This window comes from Ptychodera flava, chromosome 11, assembly GCF_041260155.1.
Source record: "Ptychodera flava strain L36383 chromosome 11, AS_Pfla_20210202, whole genome shotgun sequence".
NCBI lineage: Eukaryota > Metazoa > Hemichordata > Enteropneusta > Ptychoderidae > Ptychodera > Ptychodera flava.
Genome location: NC_091938.1, coordinates 37,503,382 through 37,527,843, shown reverse-complemented (window position 1 = coordinate 37,527,843; position 24,462 = coordinate 37,503,382). Strand labels below are relative to the sequence as shown.

The window sequence follows — 24,462 nt, the reverse complement described above, 5'->3', positions numbered from 1 at the left end:
TAAAAATTATTGAGTTACCTCAAGAGGTTCACCACATGGTAAATCTCAACTCTATTGGTTTTGCTGTGTTCAAAGACAACCTGTTTGGACATTATTGAAAGATAACAAGTGAAGAGTATGGCACTTCACATATTTTTTTTTCAAAGTTACAGTTTTGTCATTACCTCATGAAGTTCATCACATATAAAATTTATAAATTTGTTGGTTTTGCTGTGTTCAAAGAGAAACTGTTGTGAATATTTGGAAGATAACAAGTTGAAGACTAATAGTGCTTCATGTTGACATTTTTTTCAATGTTAAAATTTTGGAGTTGCCTTAAGATATTCATCACATGGTAAATTCCTAACACTATTTGTCTTGATGTGTTCAAAGACAACCTGTTTGTATACTTTTGAAGGAAAAGAAGTGAAGAATATGGTATTTCATATCCTTTTTTTCAAAGTTACACTTTTGGAGTTACCTTATGAGAGTCATCGCATGTCAAATTCCAATTTTTGTTGAGTTCTTGATATGGCCAAAAAGAACCCTCATGAGGAAACTCCAAAAAGTCTAATTTTGAAAAAAAAATATATGTGGTACCATATCTTTACTTTTTATGTCTCAAAAATGTCAAGTTTGTTTTGGAACACACCCAACGCAACAGAGCTAGAAATTTACCACATGGTGAACCTCATGGGGTAACTCCACAATATTAACTCTGAAAAACATTTTACATACAGAAACTCAGTGTCAAGGTAGTCTAGCAATCTGAAAGCAAAACAGCTATCATTATACGTCTTCTACAATTTTTTTCTTTACTTTCCTCTCATATGCTATTGCTCTGCTTTTTACATGCCATTTCAGCAATCTCCAATTTCTTTTGCTGAGAGCTTTCTCATTTGCTAAGCATCGTTCAGCTTCGGCCTTTGTGACTGTTTTATTCTTTCTGATGTGTGACATGAAATGGCTGTCAATGGCGGCTTCTTCTGCTTCAGTCCATGGTACTTTCTGGCCAACAGGCTTTTTTCGAACTATAATGGGGAAATATAGCGAAATTGGTTCATAAAATCAGGCCTCAGAAAATTCCAATATCTGTATTTCTCTGAAGAATGGGACCCTTCCTCACTAAAAGATTATAGGGGTCCTAGTGCGAAATCGGGAGTCTGTAAGCAAAATTTGGGGTTAACGCAATCCCTACATACATAAACACAAACCACACAAGGCAGCTCAATATGTTGCACACCAGTATCTGTTTGTCTTTAGCTGATTTAGAGGTTGTTGGGTCACAGGTTCATGTGCAATGCTATTTTCCCCCTACGTATTACACAAGGAAGACAATCAAATCATATAAACTGTATGCTATGCACATGATTTTCTGTTGATCTACTGTTACATCCTCAAGGAACAGATTTGTGCTGTCACCTTCATGGCAAGTCATCCAATAGATGTTTACTGATTACATGTACATATATGTCAGTCTAACATTGACTATCACTGACCTTCAGAAGCTTCATTTTCACATTGCTTCTTGTTCTTTTCCGCAGAGGACTCCACATGACTCCCTGGGTGGATAGTGTTCCTTTCCATATTCTCACTGCCAACTAATAATCATAGGAAAGACCACCATCATGTAAGACCATGCAACAAATGATATTGAACTTGCTTTTTGCAGATAATTTCTACAACAATACAAAGGATATTAAAAGATGAAATCTTAATTTCTTATTGACATCTTTCCGACAGTAATCATAAATATCTGAGAGTGATAAATCATGCTGTCACAAATTAATTTCCAATTATATGACTGCCACGGATTCTGCATATCCCTCTATTTAACGGAAGTATTTAAGTAACTGTCAAATGATATGTCAATCAATCAATCAATCAACCAATCAATCAATCAATCAATCAATCAATCAAATCAATTAGTAAGAGCTAGAATCAATTACACTGTTATTTTTGAAGGCACTGAAGTTAAAATACGTGAATTCTGTTACCATTGGAAGCAGATGGCGCCAAGTCCTCACAAAGTAGAGCTCGGGGCAGCACTTTTTTTTTAACAAAGTTAACAGGCAATTAAAAGCTACTACCTTTACAGCGAACGTCAAAATGAACCAGAGATCAACTTTGATAAGCCCCTATCAATTTCCCTCGTAATCCTCCAATATCCCTTGGAAAACACTGAGGTACTTTGGTTAGTGTTGCCGATAAACACGCCAATACACATACAAGGCGTCTGCTGTTTACCGTCATTCGATCTCCCTTCTATTTCTGGCTCCCTTTCCGGAAGAAACCATTTTGAAGCCCAAAGTGGTTCACAAGAAATGAAATAAAGCATGCGATTTTAAGACATTTAATTGTAATAATATTTTCAAACTCGATTTTTCACAGAACTCGTTTTACATTGTTACGTACGTGCGTCGACCCTGTTATCATTAAGTATCTCCCGTATACAGTCATGTCACATGACATACTTTACCCAAACTTGAATAGTAAATTCCATGAGCTTACAAAGTAAACAACTGTCAGTGTGCAGAGAGCACATGGATAGGCCATGGCAATGTTTCAAGTACAAGTTGAGTTCCACGATAAAATTAGAAACATTCACAGGGAACGACTGAGATACAGCCAGTTCAGTATATCTAGTGAAAGACAATGTTGTTGTACTGAGTGAGGCCCTGATTTGACTCTCCGCGGTAGGTGAACTTCTACTCGTGGAAATGCCCAGTTCTATGGTATTTCATTATGACATCGTTCACAGTGCTGAGCAATGCATTTCTGTGTTGATACTGGTTTGGGAAACGCCTGTCAACCATTTTTTATGATGCTCTTTCTTGCCTAAAAATCCATTGTTAGGCAAATCGACGTTGACAGAGAAAAAATATGCTCACGATTTTATGAACTGGCATACCTTGATTACATCAGGGTCTCTCTATACAGGCCCTAATGCAGTGCACATACTGATCGACAACCATAGATAAGACAGCAAAACTCAGCCGAAATGTCCGAGATTAGCTGACACAGTGTTTTATATCGCTGTTTCAAATCAAACTGTGATTACACATTCTCTGGATACAGAAATTTCAGCATCAAAAAATCCCAAACTTGACATGAGGACGTCATGTGCCGATTAACAGCATAGTGCACGTGTGAACTGGCATTTATTGACTCATGGACTGTAGAGTGTAGAGAAACTGTCTATGATCAACTGCACGGAAAAGCAGTCTGCATCTTTTGAAAACAACAACATAGCAGTGAAAATTTTAATAGTCACCAGTAAAAACTCTTCACAGATGAAAGGATAATTGCTTAAAACTAAGAAACTTCATGTTCAGAGGATGAAAACTAACATCGCCGTGGTCCGTGAATGAAAATAAACAATGGCAGACGTAACTGTGTAATGAACTATACTATTAAGGTGACGGGGTTGGGCAGGGTCAAAGGATCAAGAAAGTACTGGGAAAACGTGTCATTTTCCTAACGATACTGTCTCGGGATCTCCAGCGTCCCATTGTTTTGTAATATATAACAAGTATGCCATAAGCTTCGTTGAATACACTGATATCAAACAGCCATAGCTGTAAACTGGCGCAAAATGGTTTGATCCATGCAGAAGCATGCATAGGGAGATCGAATGGAGATAGCACAGCAGGCGCAGTGTATGTTTACTGACCAATGTACCTCGGTGTTTTCAAAGGGGTATTGGAAGATTGCCAGGGAAATTGATAGGGGCTTATCAAAGTTGATCTCCGGTTCATTTTGACGTTCGCTGTAATTCCTTGGTATTTTCAGTTTTTTCGTTTGTGTGTGTGGCAATGCCATTTTCTTGTTCTCCTCCATATTGAATCCCAACATACCCAGTTTTTTACATGTCAACATATGTCGTGTGAATGTATTAGTTTGGTTGTTATTGTTTACAAGTGCCATCAAATCTGGAATGTCGATTTTGCAGACCTGATCTGTGTCAAGAAGATTAAAGCCCCAGTAACTCTTGAAAAACTTTCAAGGTGTATTGTCTCAGTGTTATTGTTGTGTGTATTATAACAGTGGTCTCTTGGTTGTATTCTGTGAAACAAACAACTGCCTGATGTAATTTATCAACACACCCATTCTGTAGTAATCAACACTGTTATTGTAGAACAAGTCATTGTCAATGACATAGTCCCCACTCAGAATTGTGACATCAGTCTTCATAGGGCATTAAAATGAAGTTTGTATAAGTTGTAGCAATGTACTGTGAATCCAGTGATTGTTTTCATGTCGAGGCATCAATAAGTACCGTAAAATTCCCAATTGAAGCCGCGGCTTGTATTAGAAACATTTTTGAGGGACCCCTGGGATCACTCACTGAAGTCCCGTTTCGGCATCAATTACGTACATTTCCTGGGTTTCGATATTTTTCTCCATGCTCACCAAGCGCTAAGCATTGCGGGGGGCAATTGCTATTGTTATGCAAATTAGCACTTATCAATTCTGCGTGAACAATTTACCGGCATAAAAAGCCCCTTCCCTAGTGTAACTCCAATATAGAGTGTATATATGGAGAGTGTATTTGGCCGTTAAACTTGGTAAAATTCCTTTTAGATAATAAGGAAACTATTGAAAGATATTAAAACAATGGGAAACTGGAGTTCCCTTGACAGCATCGTAAGGAAAATGACACGTTTTCCAGTACTTTCTTGATTCTCTGACCCTGCTCACCCCCCCCCTACCTAAATAGTAGAGTCTCACTGAGGTCAGCAATGTTGACCAGCAGCATGCATGATGTCTTTGTTTTAGGCGGTTTTGGACGCTGAAATTTCACAAAAATGTCACTTCCGTATTCAGAGATTGTACAATCAATTTCTTTGGACGTGTAACTCGATTTTGAAAGCGATAGAAGATCGAATGGTGTTGAAAAAAATCGTTCATAAATTAGCATAAATTAAGCGTCCATGGCAGATGGGTCCCCTTGATTTACAGCCGTCTTGTGTTGCCGAACCAGTGGCTCACACTCAGATAGTGCAATAAATGCAAGTGAATGACCTTTGGTAACTTTACTGGCATGTTTTTGTGAACTCTTTTCCGGTCAAATTTTATTTTCTCATGATCAAAATCGGACCGTGTACAAGCTTATACGCACCCACCAGGGTCATTCAGTAGCCACAGTACAATATAGGCAGTTCATTATGTCAATATGATGCAGGTGTTGTTGTTGTTGTATGTCAGGCATCGGTAAGGGTATGTGGGTATTGAATGAAAACTACGTATTTGAAACTTTGTATCTCAATCTCTCAACGATTTTAACTTGTAGTAGGGAGGCCAACTGAAATTTTGAAATGTTCAATCTGCATTTTAATTAATGCAGTTTTTTAGATTTCAATGAGAGAAGCTAAACATTTTTTTTAATTTTCGAAATTGGATGAACGGTTACAATTTTATAGCTTTTTAAAACATTCACTTTTACTCTTTCTGTAGAAAGACAATACATAGAATTAGAATGGGAACAATGGGACAAAAATGAAGGAGTTTTAGCTGAAATTAACAGTAAATTTGCTGTAACTTTGTTAATAAAACATCTTTTTGTACCAAATTTGGCATGGAGATAGATTTCAATGGCACACACAAATGTATCCTAAAATCACGCGATTACGATGGTGGCCATATTGGATTTATCCATGGCAACGGATGACCGACACTTAAAGGGAAACCTAAGTCCAGCGACATTGACAGTTTATCCCTTCCAAAATCACCCTTGAGTAAAGTGCAGCTCAAATTTGCAACATAATTGCACGCGCTGACGACTACGGCGGGACGAAAAGAGAAGTTCAAGTAGACGACATTTATGGAAATGAGTCCGGAATTCCATGGGCGCGAAAGGGCTCATGGGAGAAGCGTGCGTGACGTCACCGGCGATACAGACGATTGTAGCTTGTAGCTGGAGGAGTACTGGGAACAGTTCAGCGCGTTCGTAAGACGACAATGGAGAGTTCGGACAGCGATATTTCTGACATCGAGTATTACTTTTCCCTGACTGAAATCAAACCATACTAATTTGAACCTGTCCAAGATATGTAATAATTAGAAAGCATCTCAAAACATCGTTCATATCTTGGTTGCTTGCGTTTTGTGTATGATTCAGCGGAGGGAGTCACTGTGCTTGTACAGACCCCCGAACTGGATTGGAGAGACAGAGTGACCCTGCGATCCTTCAACGCTACGTTTCTAAAACAGAGTTTTCTGTATCAGTCGCTTAAAATTAATTTTTGGTTCGTGAATGATACGGAATGATTGAATGATTGTATGTGTTACCGTGTACGTCGAGCTTGGCCAGATCTTTAAGGTTGCGAAATCTCCGATATGTATCGGAAATATTTATTCGCGATTTGACAAATCTATAGGCCTATAGTGTCGTCTGTTTTTCGAAGCTGGTGTCGAACTTAGGAAGTCGGACTTACTCAGATCTACAAAGTGATGAAATCGCCGATATAATGAATATTTGCCCGCTATTTAAAAAATAGTATCGTCTTAAAGCTTGTTGTAAGGAATGTGTTTCATACAAGACCAGCCCAAACTCCCGATGATTTCCGATATGTCCTCTGTTCAAGTCCCGATCGCCAAGTAAAAATGTTTACATGTAAAGAATGTAATTTGTGCAAGGGCCTCCCGAGTCCCGATGATATCCGATCGGCCCTCTCGACGAAGTCCCGTGTGGACATTTAATGAAAAAAAATGCTTTACATGTAAAAAATGTATTTCGTGCATTAATAAATCTAATAATGTAAAACATACAGTATTCTTGACTTCCGGCCATGGATGCTATTTTTGAACTAAGAGTCGGACAGAGATATTCGGGTGGTCAGATCTGTTAGGTGGTGAAATCTCTGACATAAGCTTACATCATCGGATATTTACCCACGATTTGACAAAGTATCGTCTAGTATCAAAGTTAAAGTCCTAAATCGCCGATATTTTATACGTGATTTCGTAGACCCGGCATGCCAACACCACACAGTGCCAGTAAATCTAGGATCGTCTGGTATCGATATTAGCCTAGGAGTTCCGGCGCAATTGATATTTATCGGGTAAATATAATATCGGCGATTTCTCACACCCGGCGTGCCGAGACACAGTAGGCAAAAAGTCATTCCAATATCTTGTAATATCAATATTACAAGGTATAGTCCCGAAATTGCCTATATTTATTGGTTATATATCGGAGATTTGGCAGACCCGGGATGTCAAGATAAGAGACGCTTTGTGTAGTTTCGTCTTCGGATTTTAGAGTCCCGAAATCGCCATATTAAGCTTAATATTTATCTGGTTAAAACCGGCGATAGTAGGCTGACTCAGCATGTCAAGATACGAACCGCATTGTGTAGTATCGTCTTGTATCGGTATCAGAATCCCGAAATCCCTTATAAAACAATCATCCTGAAAGAATTAGAACATAACGTTGTATCTTTTACAGATTTTTAAACTCGCCCGACTTTCTTTAGCCACTGTCTTCGAAAAAGCTGTTCTGTGGGAAGACGGTAAAAGCTGACTCCGTTTGTTCTTCCCTGAGTGATTTTTGCACTCAACTGAACAACAGTTAACTATTTTTTATGCTACTGAGCATTAAAGAGTCGTAATGTGCAGAACTGCACTGCTGCAGTCATAGACTCCAATGCTTTGGTAGGCTGTCACACACGTTCGTGTATCGCCGATGACGTCACGCACGCTCCTCCCATGAGCCCTTTCGCGCCCATGGGATTCCGAGCTCATTTCCATAAATGTCGTCTACTTCAATGTCTCTTTTCGTCGCTCCGTAGTCGTCGGCGCGTGCAATTATGTTGCAAATTTGAGCTGCATTTTATTCAAGGGTGATTTTGGAAGGGATAAACGGTCAATGTCGCTGGACTTAGGTTTCCCTTTAAAGATAAATGACAAAATGAAAATATTAAGCTCAAATGGCATAAGTGATATATCAAATTGAAGGTCTTTTTGAGCTGATGACACTTTTGAATAGCTCTACTGCATTAAAACTACCTACAAAAAGTATTTTATCCAAATAAAGGCTTCTTCAATTTTATCAGTTTCTGAACAATTTGAAACTTAGAATTTAATTTAAGGATTATTGGTTAAAACTATGTTCCAAAATTATTGATCGTCTTTAAAATTCAGGAGTAAATTGAATGAGAAGTCGATGTTTGGAGGTGCTAAAAATTGCACACTTGTCATGGTAAAGTTATCAGCAACTAAGATGGTCTCATCATACCACCTGTCAGACATGCAAATTTCCTTTGTTACAAACATTTAAAAAAATCAATACCCTTTCTTTTGCCAACACAGATGCAACTTATTCCCTTAGTTTCCTTGAAAATATTGTGTATGGCTGTCAAAAATCTATGTCGACAAAATCACAAAATTGCTATCTCCTCTGCGCAAAAGGGATTGATCTTCTCATTATTCACCGTGAGAAATTAGAGAATTATGATTATCAAAACTATGGTCCCAGAATTTTGATATATGGACCGAGCTGTTCTGTGTAAAGAAGAAATTTGCTCCAGTTCAATGAGTGATCTCCGTGTGTACGGATCATGGAGAATTGTGGGTAGCCTCACTTACTGTGAAGTGTGGTCAATATCTCCATCAATAAATACGTGAGCTGTTCAAAATTTCTCATTTATCAAGCAAAAATTCAAAAGAAATAATGATAAACTGCGTACTAGAGGACGTTTCACTGAGAGTTGGTCGGGTTAGGTCTCGGAAAAATCGCTCTCAATTTTTTGTCTCGGATTTGGTCATATACACTGCCCTATGTTGGTGAAGAACCTTACCGGTATATCGCGAGAAAAAAGCGAGATCTGGGCTTTCAAATGAGTATTCGATGTAAGGGATGTTTGATTGGCTCACCTTCAAACATGCGTTTCAAAATCGGCGATGTAAATACGGTATTAGGTGCTGCCTTGTTTCAGATCACGTCCGTTCGCTGTACCGTTTCTAGCTCAATTTTGCAGTTTATTCAAAAAGTAAGTAGTTCATATAAAGAAATAAAAAACATATGAGAGAATAGCTGCATTTTTAATTTTTAGCCTCATGTATTTTTTTCCACAATTTTCTTTCCCGTTATCGATGTTTTTCAATTTTGAACATGACTAAGTCACTGGTGATTGAGTGTCAATTCAGCACGTCCTGGGCGACCTGCTGGCCTCCCTACTTGTAGACAAACACCGTTGGTTCACAATTGTTGCATTAGGAAAACGACTATGGCGGTGTTTACCACACCGACAAAACTTCGGCCATCTTCAAACATACACACAAACGTACAGCATTGTTTGTACTTTTGTTACCATCAATGACAAAATGCACAATGGTAGTAGTGTTAATAAGGAACTTTTCATTGTGTATTTTTCTTGTAAGAAAGACACCTGTCAATCATTAGCACAAGTCAATGACGCGACGCAAGCAAGCTTGTGTGAATTTCAGCAGGCATCGTTTCATGATGGGCTCAGAGAACGGGTGCGGCTTCTATTATAGTAAAATTCAAAAACCCAAAATGGGCAAACAATGAGCCATTAAGACAGTGTTTCAAAGTCAGGGTGCAGCTTCAATTAGAGGTGCGGCCTCAATTGGAATTTTACCGTAAGTGTGATTGGATTGTATCACAAAATAAATCCATGTGTATATGTATGACACAGGTCAATATCCTTGTACCAATTTTGAAAGAAATTAGTTGAGACACATTGAGTTATGGCTAAAGGCATAAAAACATCATACAAATGGCCAGCTGGCAGCTATAAATTGCATCATATGACAACAAAATTGACAGGTACATGTATTACAAAGGTTAATGTCCTTGTACCAAATTTGGAAGAAATCAGTTGAGGCATGTCTCACTTATGGATTAAGACATGAAAAAATCGGAACAAAATGGCTGCCTGTTGACTCTATTGGGTCATATCACAACAAATATCAACATGAACATGTATAACATAGGTCTCTGTCCTTGTACCAACTTCAAATGAAATCAATTGAGACATGTTTGGGTTACGGCTGTGGGTTACGGCCGGAAACATGAAAAAATCGTAACAAATTGGCTGCCTGGAGGGCATATTGGATTGTATTATAACAAAACTAGACATGTATATGTATGACATGGGTCCGTGTCCCTGTACCAATTTTGAAAGATATCAGATGAGACATGCCTGGGTTATGGCTTGAGACATGAAAATATTGTAATGAAATGGCCACTTGGCGGCCATATTGGATTGTATCAGAAGGAAAATCTACAAGCATATATACCACATAAGTTAATGTCCTTCTACCAAATTTGAAAGAAATCAGTTGACACATGTCTTCATTACGGCTCAAGACATGAAATATTGTAAAAAAATACCGTCAAGGACAGTGTGCTCACATTCGGTTTGAATTGGTCCATTCAAGAAATATTTAAATCAGGAAAAACAAGAATGACAAAAGCAAATAAGGTCTCCAGCTTAGGTACTGGAGGTCATCTTTAGGAACATGCATGTAAACTTCTATAGCAATGGGACAAGCAGATCCTAAATACATAAGAACATGTCAACAACAAAAACTAGACCGAGAAGGTTTGATAAAAAGAAAAGGTGGGAGTGGGTAAAAAAATGTACAAGGGATCTGGTAAAAAGGTAATGCTACCTCATCAATCTTCTGGACCCTACCCCTCCTGAATATCAAATGTTCCATTCCTTCGTATTTACAACCTTGTGGTTTTTATTTACATATCCTGGGTTGGTGTAGATCATTTAAGGTCACAAACTGAGAAAATTATCTAAAATATACAAATTTGGGGGTTTCCCAACACTTTGAGCAGAAAATTTATCTAATAACATCCCTAGGGACTTTATACCAAATTACAAAGCTATCAAACAAGTAATTTTGAGAACAAGTTTTCTTGACCAAAAATGACAATATTGTCTTAACAAGCGACCTAGCGGCCGATATAGCTCCGCTGTGTTTATGTAGAGAGTAACTATTTTTGACACATGTTGATGAAGAAGGTGGAAATCTTTGATAGCTCAATGCAATGCCCAGAAAAAAGTGGCTAAAATAAGCTGCAAAAATACACAATTTCATCATACTTTGAATATATCACATTGGATCATCCCTAAGAACATGTCAACCAAAGCTATCCGATGAGTAGTTTTTTGAGAATGAAATTTTCTGACCAAAAATGGCAACATTGCCCCAAAAATACAAAATTACAGATTTCATCAGAAATTCAATATATATTACTTAGCTCATCTGTAGAAACCTGTATACTAAATTTCAAAGCTATCAGAACAGTACTTTTTGAGAAACACACTTTTTGACCAAAAATGGCAAAAATTGCCCCAAAATTACAAAATTACTGATTTTATCATAATTTCAATAAATATCATTAAGGTGATCTGTAGGAACCTGTATACCAAATTGCAAAGCTATCAGATGAGTAGTTTTGGAAATACACATTTTTTTGACCAAAAATGGAAAAAATTGGCCCAAAATTACAAAATTGCAGATTTCATCATTATTTCAATAAATATCATTGAGTTTATCTGTAGGAACCTGTATACCAAATTTCAAAGCTATCAGATCAGCAGTTTTGGAAATACACATTTTTGGACCAAAAATGGCAAAAATTGCCCCAAAAATACAAAATTACAGATTTCATCAGAAATTCAATACATATTACTAAGTTCATCTATAGAAACCTGTATACCAAATTTCAAAACTATCAGACCAGTACTTTTTGAAAAAAACATTTTTTGACCAAAAATGGCAAAAATTGTCTTAAAAATGCAAATTTGCATATTTCTGCACAATTTGAACAAATCTGAAATAGATTATCCCTAGGGACATATGTACCAAATATCAAAGCTATCTGACTTGTAGTTTTGAAGAAGAAGATTTTTAAAGATTTTTTTACCAAAAATGACAAAAATTGCCTTAAAAATACAAATATGCAAATTTCGCCACGATTTGAACAAATCTGACTGTAGTCACCCTAAGTAAACTGCATATTAAATTTAAAAGCAATAGGACAAGCGGTTTCAAAGAAGAAGATTTTTTTACCAAAAACAGCAGAAAATGCCCCTAAAATACAAATATGCAAATATCACCACAATTTGAACAAACTTAAGTGAGGTCACCCCAAGTGAACTGCATATAAAATTTCAAAGCATTTGGACTTGCGGTTTCAGAGGAGAAGGCAATTGTTGACGGACGACGGACGACGAAGGACGACGACGGAAAATCAACCTATTTGATAAGCTCCGCGTCGCTGACAGCAGAGCTAAAAATACAAATTTGTATATTTCAGGACAATTTCCACATATCTAACTATTGTCATCTCTGTACGTCTGTGTACCAAATATAAAAGCTGTCTGTCCAGGAGTTTTAAAAAGAAAATTAAGATTTTTTGACCAAAAATGACAATATTGCTCCAAAATAGTAATTTTCCAATTTTGTCATAATTTCAACAAATTAGAAGAGTAACACCCTTGCAAAGATCCAACCCAAATTTGAGAGCGATTGAGCAGGCGGTTTCAATGAAGAAGAATTTTTACTGAAAATGAGAAAAATCACCAAAAAATTCAGTAAAAATACAAAATCAAAAATATCTTCACAATATTCATAAAACTGTAAAAAGTTCACCTAAGGTACTTGCACACAAATTTTCAAAGCAATCAAAACAGCGGTTTTCGAGATATTGATTCTTGACCATTTTCACATTTTGTAAGCTCATTTGCATAATTTTGGCAATGCAGACTTCATTTGAACAAAATCCCATCTATAGCCCAGGATGCATCCACACACCAAATACCAAGCTGAAACGTGCAGCGGTTTGCGTGTTTTTTATACTGACGGACATACTGTACGTACATACATACATACATACATACAGACAGACATACATACAGACATACATACATAAATACAAATGCCATCAACTTCAGCTTATACGATAAGCTCACATTGGTATACCAAATGTGAGCTAAAAAAAGACAGACCAGACAAGTGCTTGCAACACACACATGAAATCCATTGATGTGAATTAAACTATTAAAACAACACTTCAAAGTTGAACATCAATTAGAAATGTCATCCCAATTGCAACAAGCTTTAGTAGAAGCATGTATCTTGTTATCAAATGTGAACACTTCTTTGTTTCTAAAAACAATTGAACCATTTGACATTTGTTGTGTGCAAAATATACATTGGTACATGTCAGAAAAGATGTAATTCCACTGCAATAGTGAATGAATTGGTGTGTTTGTTTAGATAGAGATCATGATATATTAACAGTTTTGTCAACACAATCCTATCATGGTTGTGTGTAAACAAAACAACAGGCATCTGTACACAGCACTGCTACTCCTCCCACCTCCTCCTTCCATAATTCTTTTACAACATGTGTTAATTCTACCAAGTTCCAAAGTAATGTGACTTGTGGTTTCAGAGAAGAAAAACCATTGTTGACAGACGACGGACAATCAGCTTACCGGATGAGCTGTGTGTCACTGACAGCGGAGCTAACAAAAGTATAGTAAGTTTCTCACCTTTAAAAATATACTCCCTGTCATATACATATAGAGATGATCAGAAATTACAGAAAGTGGACTCCTTAACTTACCTAAGTTAGGGCTGCCATGTTGACTTACATCATCACCATCACTGCTTGAGTCTTCCTCTTCAGTGAGGTGTCCAGTAATTTCTGTCGGTGAAAAAAGTGTTGAATAATTTCCTTGTGAAAAGTTGAAATTGAGTTGTGATATCAGTTCTAATTAGAGAGTTCAGAATCCAACTCTGTTGCTGTATGAACTCCCCTACATTATTAATATTTGAGTACTTCCACAGTGAAGTGCAACCAAAAGTGTGACATTGACCCCAAAAATTCAAACTTTTAAAGTTTGAAAGATATTAAGGTAAAGAGGACTGACGGTCTACCTTATGAAAATATATATTAAAAGATAAACTTGTTTCACAGTGCTTCAGGAAAACTGACTGATTGACGTGATGGCAACGCATGTAACATTGACAGACAGTGTTTTCTTGTAGGAGTTTTAAATGCCATGTCTCAAATAGCTGCTGCAAAGGACAAGTTAAATTCATTGTATACAGTTTGTTATTTCACTATTATAGGATCACTTATCTTTGGATATTTTACTGCTTTTGAATTCCTACAATTATATAAATCTTGTATTGTTGGTAACGTATGTCACATGGACAGACAATATAGATGATATTAATTCCTATCTACACAAAAGCACTCAATAGATATATGTCACATCATGTTTACAAATATTATGGAGAAGATTAAATGTAATTGTGCTATGCCACGCTTTTATGGTTATTTATTGGACACTGTAATGCTATCCCTACAGCCTTTCAAACCACACTTACAAAAGTGAACATGCAACAGACTCTGACATGCATGCACCATATCTGCCAGTCATTCTGAAATCAATCACTGCATCCTATTAAAATTAACTCTGTGTTAATAAGTCTAAAAAGGTCCTTTGTGAACACACCACCGCTAAGTTGAGGAAAGACAGGAGGGTTTATTGCAAAAGGAGAACGCAAACGCCAACAAAGTATAGAATAAAGCACAAGATGAAACGGCAAATATAAAGCAGTAGAGGGCATAGAACTAGTGCCCTCGCAGATCTCAAACTAAGTACTATCAAAACTTACAATACAAAACAGTCAAAATAGAAGTAGCCAAACTAACCTACAATAAAATATGAGCAAAATATATGGGAGAGGGCCCCTTCAGTCAAGCAACCAAGCAAAGGTCATTGGTGACCTTGGGGTCAAGGTCTGAATGACCTTGATGATGAATCCATCCTGAGAGGCCGCAATGTGGGAAAGGAGTGGAATTCCCGAGAAATGGGGGTCAGGATGGAATCAAAAGCCCGGACACTTGAAAGAAAGGGAAAAGAGAGGAGGAGACAGGGGATGGTGGTGAGATAGGCTGAGCTGGTATGGCATGGACCCAGCGGCTGAATGAATGAATGAATGAATGGGAGCGATGAGACAAAGGCTTGATGATGTAGTGTCCTGTGCAAACGTGGCTGATTGACTGGGAAGGAGGATTGATAACAGTCATGGGCAGTAGAGCCGATTGGCTAAGGGGACAACAGTGAAGATGTAAGGAAGGCAGATAGCTAGGTGTAATCACAAAACACATCTGTGATAAAACACAGATTCCACTTTGTGAACACACCACCGCTAAGTTGAGGAAAGACAGGAGGGTTTATTACAAAAAGGAGAACGCAAACGCCAACAAAGTATAGAATAATTAAGCACAAAATGAAACGGCAAATATAAAGCAGTAAAGGGCATAGAACTAGTGCCCTCGCAGATCTCAAACTAAGTACTATCAAAACTTACAATACAAAACAATCAAAATAGAAGTAGCCAAACTAACCTACAATAAAATATGAGCAAAATATATGGGAGAGGGCCCTTCAGTCTAGCAACCGAGCAAAGGTCATTGGTGACCTTGGGGTCAAGGTCTGAATGACCTTGATGATGAATCCATCCTGAGAGGCCGCAATGTGGGAAAGGAGTGGAATTCCCGAGAAATGGGGGTCAGGATGGAATCCAAAGCCCAAACGAAGGAAGTATGACTGAAGTGACCCCCAAAAGGAGGGAAGAAATTGAGAATGATGTTAGTGAAGGGTTCTCGCATCCAGGGGAACACCGCGGTGGTGATACGGCCTGGGGGAGGGGGTCCTGGGGGACAGGTAAACTGTAAGAGCCCAGGTGGAAACATGATGAAACGGAGACGAGGTTCTCGCACCCAAGGGATCACCGCGGTGGTGATACGGCTTGGGGGGAGGGGGTCCCGGGGACAGGTAAACTGTGTGAGCCCGGTGGAAACATGGAACGAAGACGAGGTTCTCGCGCCCAAGGGATCACCGTGGTGATGATACGGCTTGGGGGGAGGGGGTCCTGGGGGACAGGGTAGACTGTACGAGCCCAGGTGGAAACGTGGATGGAACAAGACAAGGTTCTCGCACCCAAGGGATCACCGCGGTGGTGATACGGCTTGGGGGGAGGGGGTTCCGGGGGACAGGTAAACTGTGCGGGCCCGGGTGGAAACATGGAACGAAGACAAGGTTCTCGCGCCCAAGGGATCACCGTGGTGATGATACGGCTTGGGGGGAGGGGGTCCTGGGGGACAGGTAAACTGTGCGAGCCCAGGTGGAAACAACGTACATGTAGGAGCGATGAGACAAAGGCTTGATGATGTAGTGTCGTGTGCAAACGTGGCTGATTGGCTGGGAAGGAGGATTGATAACAGTCATGGGTAGAAGAGCCGATTGGCTAAGGGGACGACAGTGAAGATGTAAGGAAGGCAGATAGCTAGGTGTAATCACAAAACACATCTGTGATAAAACACAGATTCCCCTTTAACTGTAACTTTTGGCTGTTTCTCAGTATTTATCTTCTGTGAATCAACTGCAGTTTCTGGTTCAAATCCATGAAGCAAGAAATACCCTGAACTTAGCTTTATCAACACGGCCTATATTGGTAGTCATCATTGTGATTATTGAAAACTGAACTGAAGCCAGGACAAGAATTAATTTATCAACAATAATAGTTATTCCTTACATACAGGCTGTAGCAGTCAGTGCAGGGAATTATATCATGTTATATATAGGAAATACGGCTAGTTTTCAATTGGGTTCGAACCCACAACATACGGCATAAGTTATATATAGGAAGTAGAACAAGAAACTTTAGTTCATACAAAAAACCTGAATACTAAAAAAAACCAGCCAAACATCACAGCTATTTTGTCACCTTCACCAGCTTTTCCTGATAGGGCTTAACCATGCCAAGTGCACCTTCCCTATAGCTTTCCTTTCTTTTCGCACTGTCCTTCATGCTCATGCACATTCTCTCTTTGTGCACATCTGCTCTGTAAGCACTTGCCAGCCTGCAGTCCCAAGCCTGGGTGAAGTGGGAGGGAGCCTAACATTCTGAATGAGTGCTGTCATTACAATTAAAATTTCAATATTGTCAGGTTAGTTTACCCTCATATATGAGGAGTGCAGGTAATACATCCGATATATCCTATGAATCAAAGTCAATAAGTCCCCTCCTATTAATGTGTATGGATGAACATGTGCACTGTCAGGTAAGTTAATTTTAGGAATCAAAATACAACAAAACTCAAACATGGAGAGTACATGTACTTTTTACTTTATTATGAGCTGAACATTGGTAAGTATTTCATAGGTTACTGAACTAGTTACAGATTACTCATTAAAAAGGACAGTACATTATACAATATGGATCACTGCAGGTAAGTTCAGGAATCAAACTTCAGCAAAACCCCTCAAACACAAGGGGTGTACTTAGTACTTTCTGAACAGTGGTAAGTATTTCATGAGAACTTAACTTGTTACGGATTACTCATCAAAAAGGACAGTACATTATACAGTACAGATCACTGTCAGGTGAGTTACATTGGGAATCAAACTTCAGCAAAACCCCTATAACACAAGAGGTGTACTTCGTACTTTCTGAACAGTGGTAAGTATTTCATTGGAACTTAACTAGTTACGGATTACTCATCAAAAAGGACAGTTCACTATACAGTATGGATCATTGCAGATAAATTAATATCAGGAATCAAACTTCAGCAAACCCCTCCAACACAAGGGGTGTAATTTGTACTTTCTGAACAGTGGTAAGTATTTCATGGGAACTTTAGTTACAGATTACTCATCAAAAAGGACAGTACAATATACAGTACAGATTACTGCTGGTAAGTTAATATCAGGAATCAAACTTCAGCAAAACCTCTCAAACACAAGGGGTGTACTTTGTACTTTCTGAACAATGGTATTTCATAGGTACTGAACTAGTTACAGATTACTCATCAAAAAGGACAGTACATTATACAGTACGGATCACTGTTAGGTAAGTTTATCCACAATGCAAAAGACAAATACAGTGCACAGACATGTTACAGTAGGCAAGGGCAATCGACAATGATTGGCATAAACTACTTGCAGACAGTCTGCAAGTTATTTTCAAATACCTAGCCTAAGTCTAGCTCTGCAACCTCTGCTGCAGCTTTAATTTTATTTGAGTCAAACAAAAAGTGTTCTCTATTAGTCAAGGATTTGAGACTAATTGCTGATATTATTTCTGTTGTTGGCATCCATGATACATCCTCTCGGGTCGGCCAAATATATTTGCCATCGGAAACCCTCTTCATAAACTTGACTTGGAAAAGATTTGAATCCTTGTGAACAATCTGTGTATGATAAAAGGAAAGTTTGGACAATCAGTACCATTAATTCTTTTAATTTAATGGTTAATATAAGCAGCTTATTAACTGTAAATGCTTGCAAATGTATCTGACACTTAAGAAGACAATCATATTACCAACAAGTCATTGACAATGACATAGTCCCCACTTTTAATAGGAGTCTTGATGGGACAGGAAAATGTGGTCATAAGAAGTATCACTGGACTGTATATTTGTTCCCAATTTGAAACACATGAGGCATGTCTAAGTTATGGTTCTAATTCAGGAAAAAAGATCAGACCTCTAGCTGTATTGGCCAGCCATGAAATACATATGCGAATAATAAATGAGGTACAAGATGTGACATACTAATGTCTAATATCCTATCAAAATTGGAGGGTATAGAACTTGTGGTTACTGAGTTATGCATATATATGTTTAAACCCCAGTGTGGGGTATAAAAGACCCATCGAAAATTCACAATGGCGCTTGAGTGACAACTGGCAACAGCAAGGTAGACCGCTCTGTGAAAATCAGCCGAAGCAATTCTCAAACAACATTATTGGCATACCGTAAAGATAGGCTGTTTCATAAATACGTAGGCCATACAGGTATCTACAAAGTTTCACAAAGCCTTTTAAAATTACGACGATTAGGGGAAAAATCGCTTACGTAACAAAGGAAATGGCCCCTAGGGAACAGCCGTTCCGCGATTCAAAAAATTGTAATCATTCAGTGACGCGCAGAGGTGTAAACTGATCAAACATTTGCTCTGCATACGAGAATAATTACGATGTGAACAATACGCTTAGAGTTACATGTATATTGGCGTGCACACAGGATGAAAACTTCGTGGTTCTCATAAACTATTTTACTAACAAGCGTTTATGATGCAATGACATCGCGAAAGTGAGCCATTTTCAGTCGTGATGTATGTAGCAAGAGATGAGTCAGTACCGGTACGATGTGTTGTTGAAATCATACGATGCAGTGCCAACTTAATGAGCCGATCTCAGACACACGTATCAATAGGCCTAAGCCTTTCAAAGAAGATCGAGTGATGACGCGTCGACGCTCACTTGCTCACCTTGAACTGACATTGACAAATACTGTTTTGATGTCTTTACAAGCTTTGTTTAATTCTCATAACAGAAGTCCAAACGTTACTGGGGCAACCGGTATGTCAAAACCTTACCAACCCTCCGAACACGACATGTCATTGCCATGTGTGAGAACACGTGTACATGTACAAACCATACGGCCGTTTTCAGGGCTAGCATTTATATCAAAAGTGACTGTAGCGTACCGGTACTTTCGGCCGTAGATTTGGGGGCTGTTTAAAAAAGTGGCTCTCTTTGACTGACTGTAATTAAATTGATCATGGAGGCTACCGCCATGCTTTAATATTTAGTTGTTTTCGATGTCATTGTCAATGCAAACTATGGACTCTGCCAGCAGTTCTGTAAAATACAGTGTACGCATTCCAGAGCTGCATGGTCTCTGGAACTTAGCCAGGGCATGTCTGAGATATCTGCGTGAACGGACGGACGAACGACACATGGATGGGCGCACGCACCGACATGACCTAACCTATAAGTCCCCCCAGACGGTGTCCTTTGGGACTAAAAAAATTTAAAATTGATTAATTAGTTTAGGTCAAAACAAAATTACTAATAATGTTACTCATTTTTCATGCTAAATTGTTAAAACCTACCTGTTCGTAACACAGGAACGTTCGAAACAAAATTGACGGACATCTCACACAACCATCCAGCGGGTACCGAAAGCGTCGGATGACAAAACTCGTAGTACAGAAGCATAGGGAAGTCTACTGCCCTCACTCCATAGTATCGATGTTGTAACGATGCCGCAAGATTTTTTTCCCTTTTGCATAAAAGGTGGTTAGGAATGTTCGTAACAAGTTTCACAGAACTTTGATGACACTTTTGCAAATTTACCGAAAATCCAGTTAACAATAATTCGAATTTTGAACATTATTATTAAAAACGTCCCCTATAATGCCCACTGCATCATGGGTATTTGGTTGCTGTAGAGCATCTGATAGTATGTTACCTGATCCCTCAAATACTGCGGGTTATTGACAGACGTGGTTATGAACGTTCTTGATATTTTGGGCGAAACAATTTTGCCCTTTCTGGTAAAATTCATGAATCAGTCATTTACGTATGAGAAAGCCACATGATGTCTCAAAATTGACAACTCATCCATAGAAATACATTACACTCCACTTTGGAAATAATCAACTTCATAAAACCTTACTCAAGAAATGTCACAAATTGCTGATTTATTACGATGTTCAACACAAAGTCCTCATATTTATTTTTCTATCAGCTTGAGTAATGTGTCAATCAAACAGCAAACTAACGTTTCAAACATGCATAGAGTGAGGAATCCAGAGGTGGCTAATAATGAGAGTAGCAAGTTGCACTTTACTATTGAATGAGTCATTTCCCAAGTTATCTGTTGTAATGGGGCAGGGAAATGAACTCTGTGCATATGTGGTAGCAGTGTACTGTGATAGTTTTCAATTAAAGGCATTAATTAATAACTGTGATTTGGAACATCTCACAACGCATTAACATGCATACTGTATGTTTGGCAATAGGTTAATGTCCTTGTACCAATTTCGCAAGAAATCTGCTAAGACATGTATTGGGTTATGGTACAAAAACATGAGCAGATATGAATTGAAAATGCTCACATATTTGATCAAAAATACAAATTAGCAATTTGTTGATTACAACTGTGAGGACACCCATAGTCTACAGCTTTGGAAGCCCTACAAGTGTCAGTGCAGTGCTAGACTCTTACGTCACTTCCACCTATAATCAAAGGTTTTCAAATGGGTGCTATCGTGCTATGTGTAAGTGAAAGTTAATTACAACTTAAGACAGATTTTGCACCAGTTTTTCATTGATTTTTTATTGCTGAACACACAATACCTGGGTAACCGTCCCCTTTAAATATGCAAATTATCATTTATTTGACATGGTGCTTGATGAACTTTTTGGTTTGCCGATTAAAATATTCATGCCATTTTTGCCCATTAAAGAGAAGATACTATACCTGCGATCACAGTAAGTCATATGACCAAATTACTGCTTTAAAGTAATCAGGGTTACTCCAGTATTATAGTATTACAACTAATCTCAAATCAAACACATTCCTTGATTTGAGGTACCGGTAATTCAATCAAAGCAGTAAACTCCAAGTTACTGGCTTCCCTCTGCATGATTCAGTAGTAATTGGGTCATATTACTTACAGTTATACCGATAGTAGGTGTGTTAAAGTGCTTACCTTCAGGATTTATATCAATCTCTTCCAGATTTTTCCCTCTATACTTGGCAATCGTTCCAGCTTCTCCATAGCTAGCAGTACTTTACTTATCTGTGCAGCCTGTACAGCACTCTCCTGTTGTCTGTAGAAATTACTATGCACACGTATGTCATGGCCCATGTATTGGGCCAGGTTTGCCATGTCATTGTCCTTCAAGTTCAAAATCTGACATGTTGTGGCAACGTGCTTTCGCATTCGTGTTGACTGCAAGCTCTCCGGATTTGACACATCAGCCTGGTCTGCACATGCTCTAAGTGTATCGGTGGCCCTGTAATACAATCTCTTTGCTCCATTGGGATTAGCAAAGAAATACGGATTGTCATCTAGGCCGACGATTTCCCGCTTTGTAACCAACAATTCCATTACATCACATGTCATGGGTGACAGCAGTATTGGCACCTTGCCTCCCCGTTTACCTCTGGTTTCAATACGAGTGAAGTACTTTAAAAGTTCCTTCTCTGTGGAACTTAGGGAAGCCAGAACATGAGCATTTGGAGGGGAAACATCTCGATTTGTGAAAGTTTCAACAAGCAGCTTTGACACCTCCCCACTTCGCCTCCTATTGAATATAATCACTGATGTCAGGGTGATTTGGCATAAATTTCCCCACACCTCCTTGACACTTTGTGACCCAGTAGCAGCGGTAAGTTTGTCCCTATAATATTTCGTTTGCTCAGATAAGTAGTCTGTTATCTTCTGTACATCTTCAGATGATGGTAGCACTGTTGCTTTATTCCATTTTGCTTCATTGAGTGTAGTTATGGCCCCAGCGGATATTTCTGCGTTCCATTCTGCTTCACAGATTTTTTTGAAGCGCTCAGCCTTTAAGAAAAGGTAGATAGACATTAATGATTAACATGCTGGGTAAATATAATTTTTTATTTCAATGTAATTCTCTGAACGTGGTGTTACCCTGTATATAAAAATGAAGAAGTACATTTATCAGAATTCTGTGCAAATTTAGAGGAATAGTTAACGCATAGAAAAATTAAAGATATGACACTGAAAACAGATGCTTCTAGGAATTGTGATCAAAGTCCAAAGTTGCCAGAAGTACATTTGTATACATTTTCTCGGAGAGCAGATATGGGAACCCTATCTTGTACAGTAGAATTTAAAGGATATTATCATGAACGGTCAAGAAAGACATTTCAGTGTTTTTCAAAAAAAAGGTAAATCCTGACTTTTCAAAGGCCCATTAAAACATGACTATGGTATGAATATAATGGCCTATCGTGTACAGGTGATCAGACTTCCCCTACCAAAAAACTTGGATCAACTCTTATTCCTAAAAAAATATGTTTTGTTTTGTTGCATCTTTAAATTTTCAAATTCTCTCTTACTAGTTGCAAATTATTATGCATGTTGACCTAGTGTACACTGCAGAAATGAAAACTTAAATATTTTTACCAATAAGTAGAGGCATATTGTTCTGGGGGGAAGGGGGTTACTGCACCTTAAACGGAATTTCAACCTAATTTCACAGTTTCGGACGAGATTGGCTTAATCTTACACTTAAAGTAGAAAAGACATCTCGGTCAAAAATGTGAATAACCACTAAAAACCTATTTTTTCATGCGATGTTGACATGTCCAAATGATGTTTGAATTTACTTGTTATGCAATTAGTGCACTAGTGGGAAAAGTTTTGATTCTCCCCCCCCCCCCCCCGCCAAAAGTTTGAATGAATTTAACTTCACTCAGCGAGGTCAAATTGTTTGAAAATTTTACACATGATTTTATTTGTATACTACACTAAAATTGTATTTATTTGTCATTTAGTTTCTGTAACAAGACTTTTATTGCGATTTTTGAAATGTCAATCTTTTGAGAGCTGCCAATCGGCAAGGAGAGCAGATAACGCAAACATAAATACTATTTCCCTTCTAAACTTACAAACTTAACTTTCAAATAAGATTTCAATTCCCAAAAGAACCCTTCAAGTTTTTGACTTTAATTTCATGACATGATACCAAAATTGACATTTTTTCACCAAGAACTCACCCTCTTCAGTTTTTGAAAAAAAGTTGTCCTACTATACAAAACTTAGTGCAGCTTTCTAAAAAATGTATGGTTTTAGTGGGTTGTTTAGCAATCTTTTATGATGAATTTTTATTGAAATTCGTGCGTACTGTTGCATACAGTGCCACCTTAATAGAACAAGATTTGATAATGAAGTGGACAACCATCAGAAATCACGACTTTGTGGCTACTCAGAGTTTCACCCTATACAACTGTTGTAACATTTGTCAAAAGATTCACTTGACAATCGTTACAGCGTGAAACCCTGAGTAACAACAGTCTTGACTTCTAATTGTTTATATGATATTTTTCTATACCTGTTTATATTTCCCATCATCGTTGTTAATCATTGCATTTACCATTGCAATATCACAGAGGGCTTTAAGGTTGTTGCCTGTCTTCAACACCAGAGAGGGGATTTCATAGCTGACTCCATTATATCCACCAAGAACTTTCACTGCCTTTGCCACTGCGCGAAAGTTTTTTGGAGAAAGGATATCTTCCATCTTCAAGAGACCAAAATTTCTTGCAGCTAAAACCAATCGGCCACATTCCCGCAACCGTTGCGCCTGATGTAGTCATTCTTTGCAGTGTCGTATATAATCTTACCACTTCCAGTTTCCAGTCGTCCATGCTTCTTAAATAGTTTCTCTCCAAACATTCTGATTAAAGGATCCTCCATGACAACAGACCTGATTTCATCTCTTTTCATTTCAGTCAGAACTTTCCAAAGTCTTCTGTAACATCCTTTGAGCATAGGCATGAGTTGCCATGCTCGCGACTGTATTTGATGACCTCTCGCTGTAGTTGTATCACTACTCCTTTTAAATGGACATACTCGTTCATGC

The 24,462-nt window shown here is 38.2% G+C and overlaps 1 protein-coding gene across 1 annotated transcript; it reads right to left on the bottom strand.

Moving 5' to 3' along the window:
- Positions 1–170: 170 nt before the first annotated feature.
- On the bottom strand, positions 171–24,120 carry LOC139144527 (uncharacterized). The gene is made up of 6 exons (XM_070715224.1): positions 23,974–24,120; positions 21,698–22,415; positions 21,555–21,614; positions 13,598–13,678; positions 1,479–1,580; positions 171–1,010 (listed from the first exon to the last, which is right to left on the bottom strand). The coding sequence occupies exons 1-6, from the start codon at positions 24,118–24,120 to the stop codon at positions 769–771; spliced, it is 1,350 nt and encodes a 449-aa protein (XP_070571325.1). The 3' UTR covers positions 171–768.
- Between the last annotated feature and the right edge of the window lie 342 nt (positions 24,121–24,462).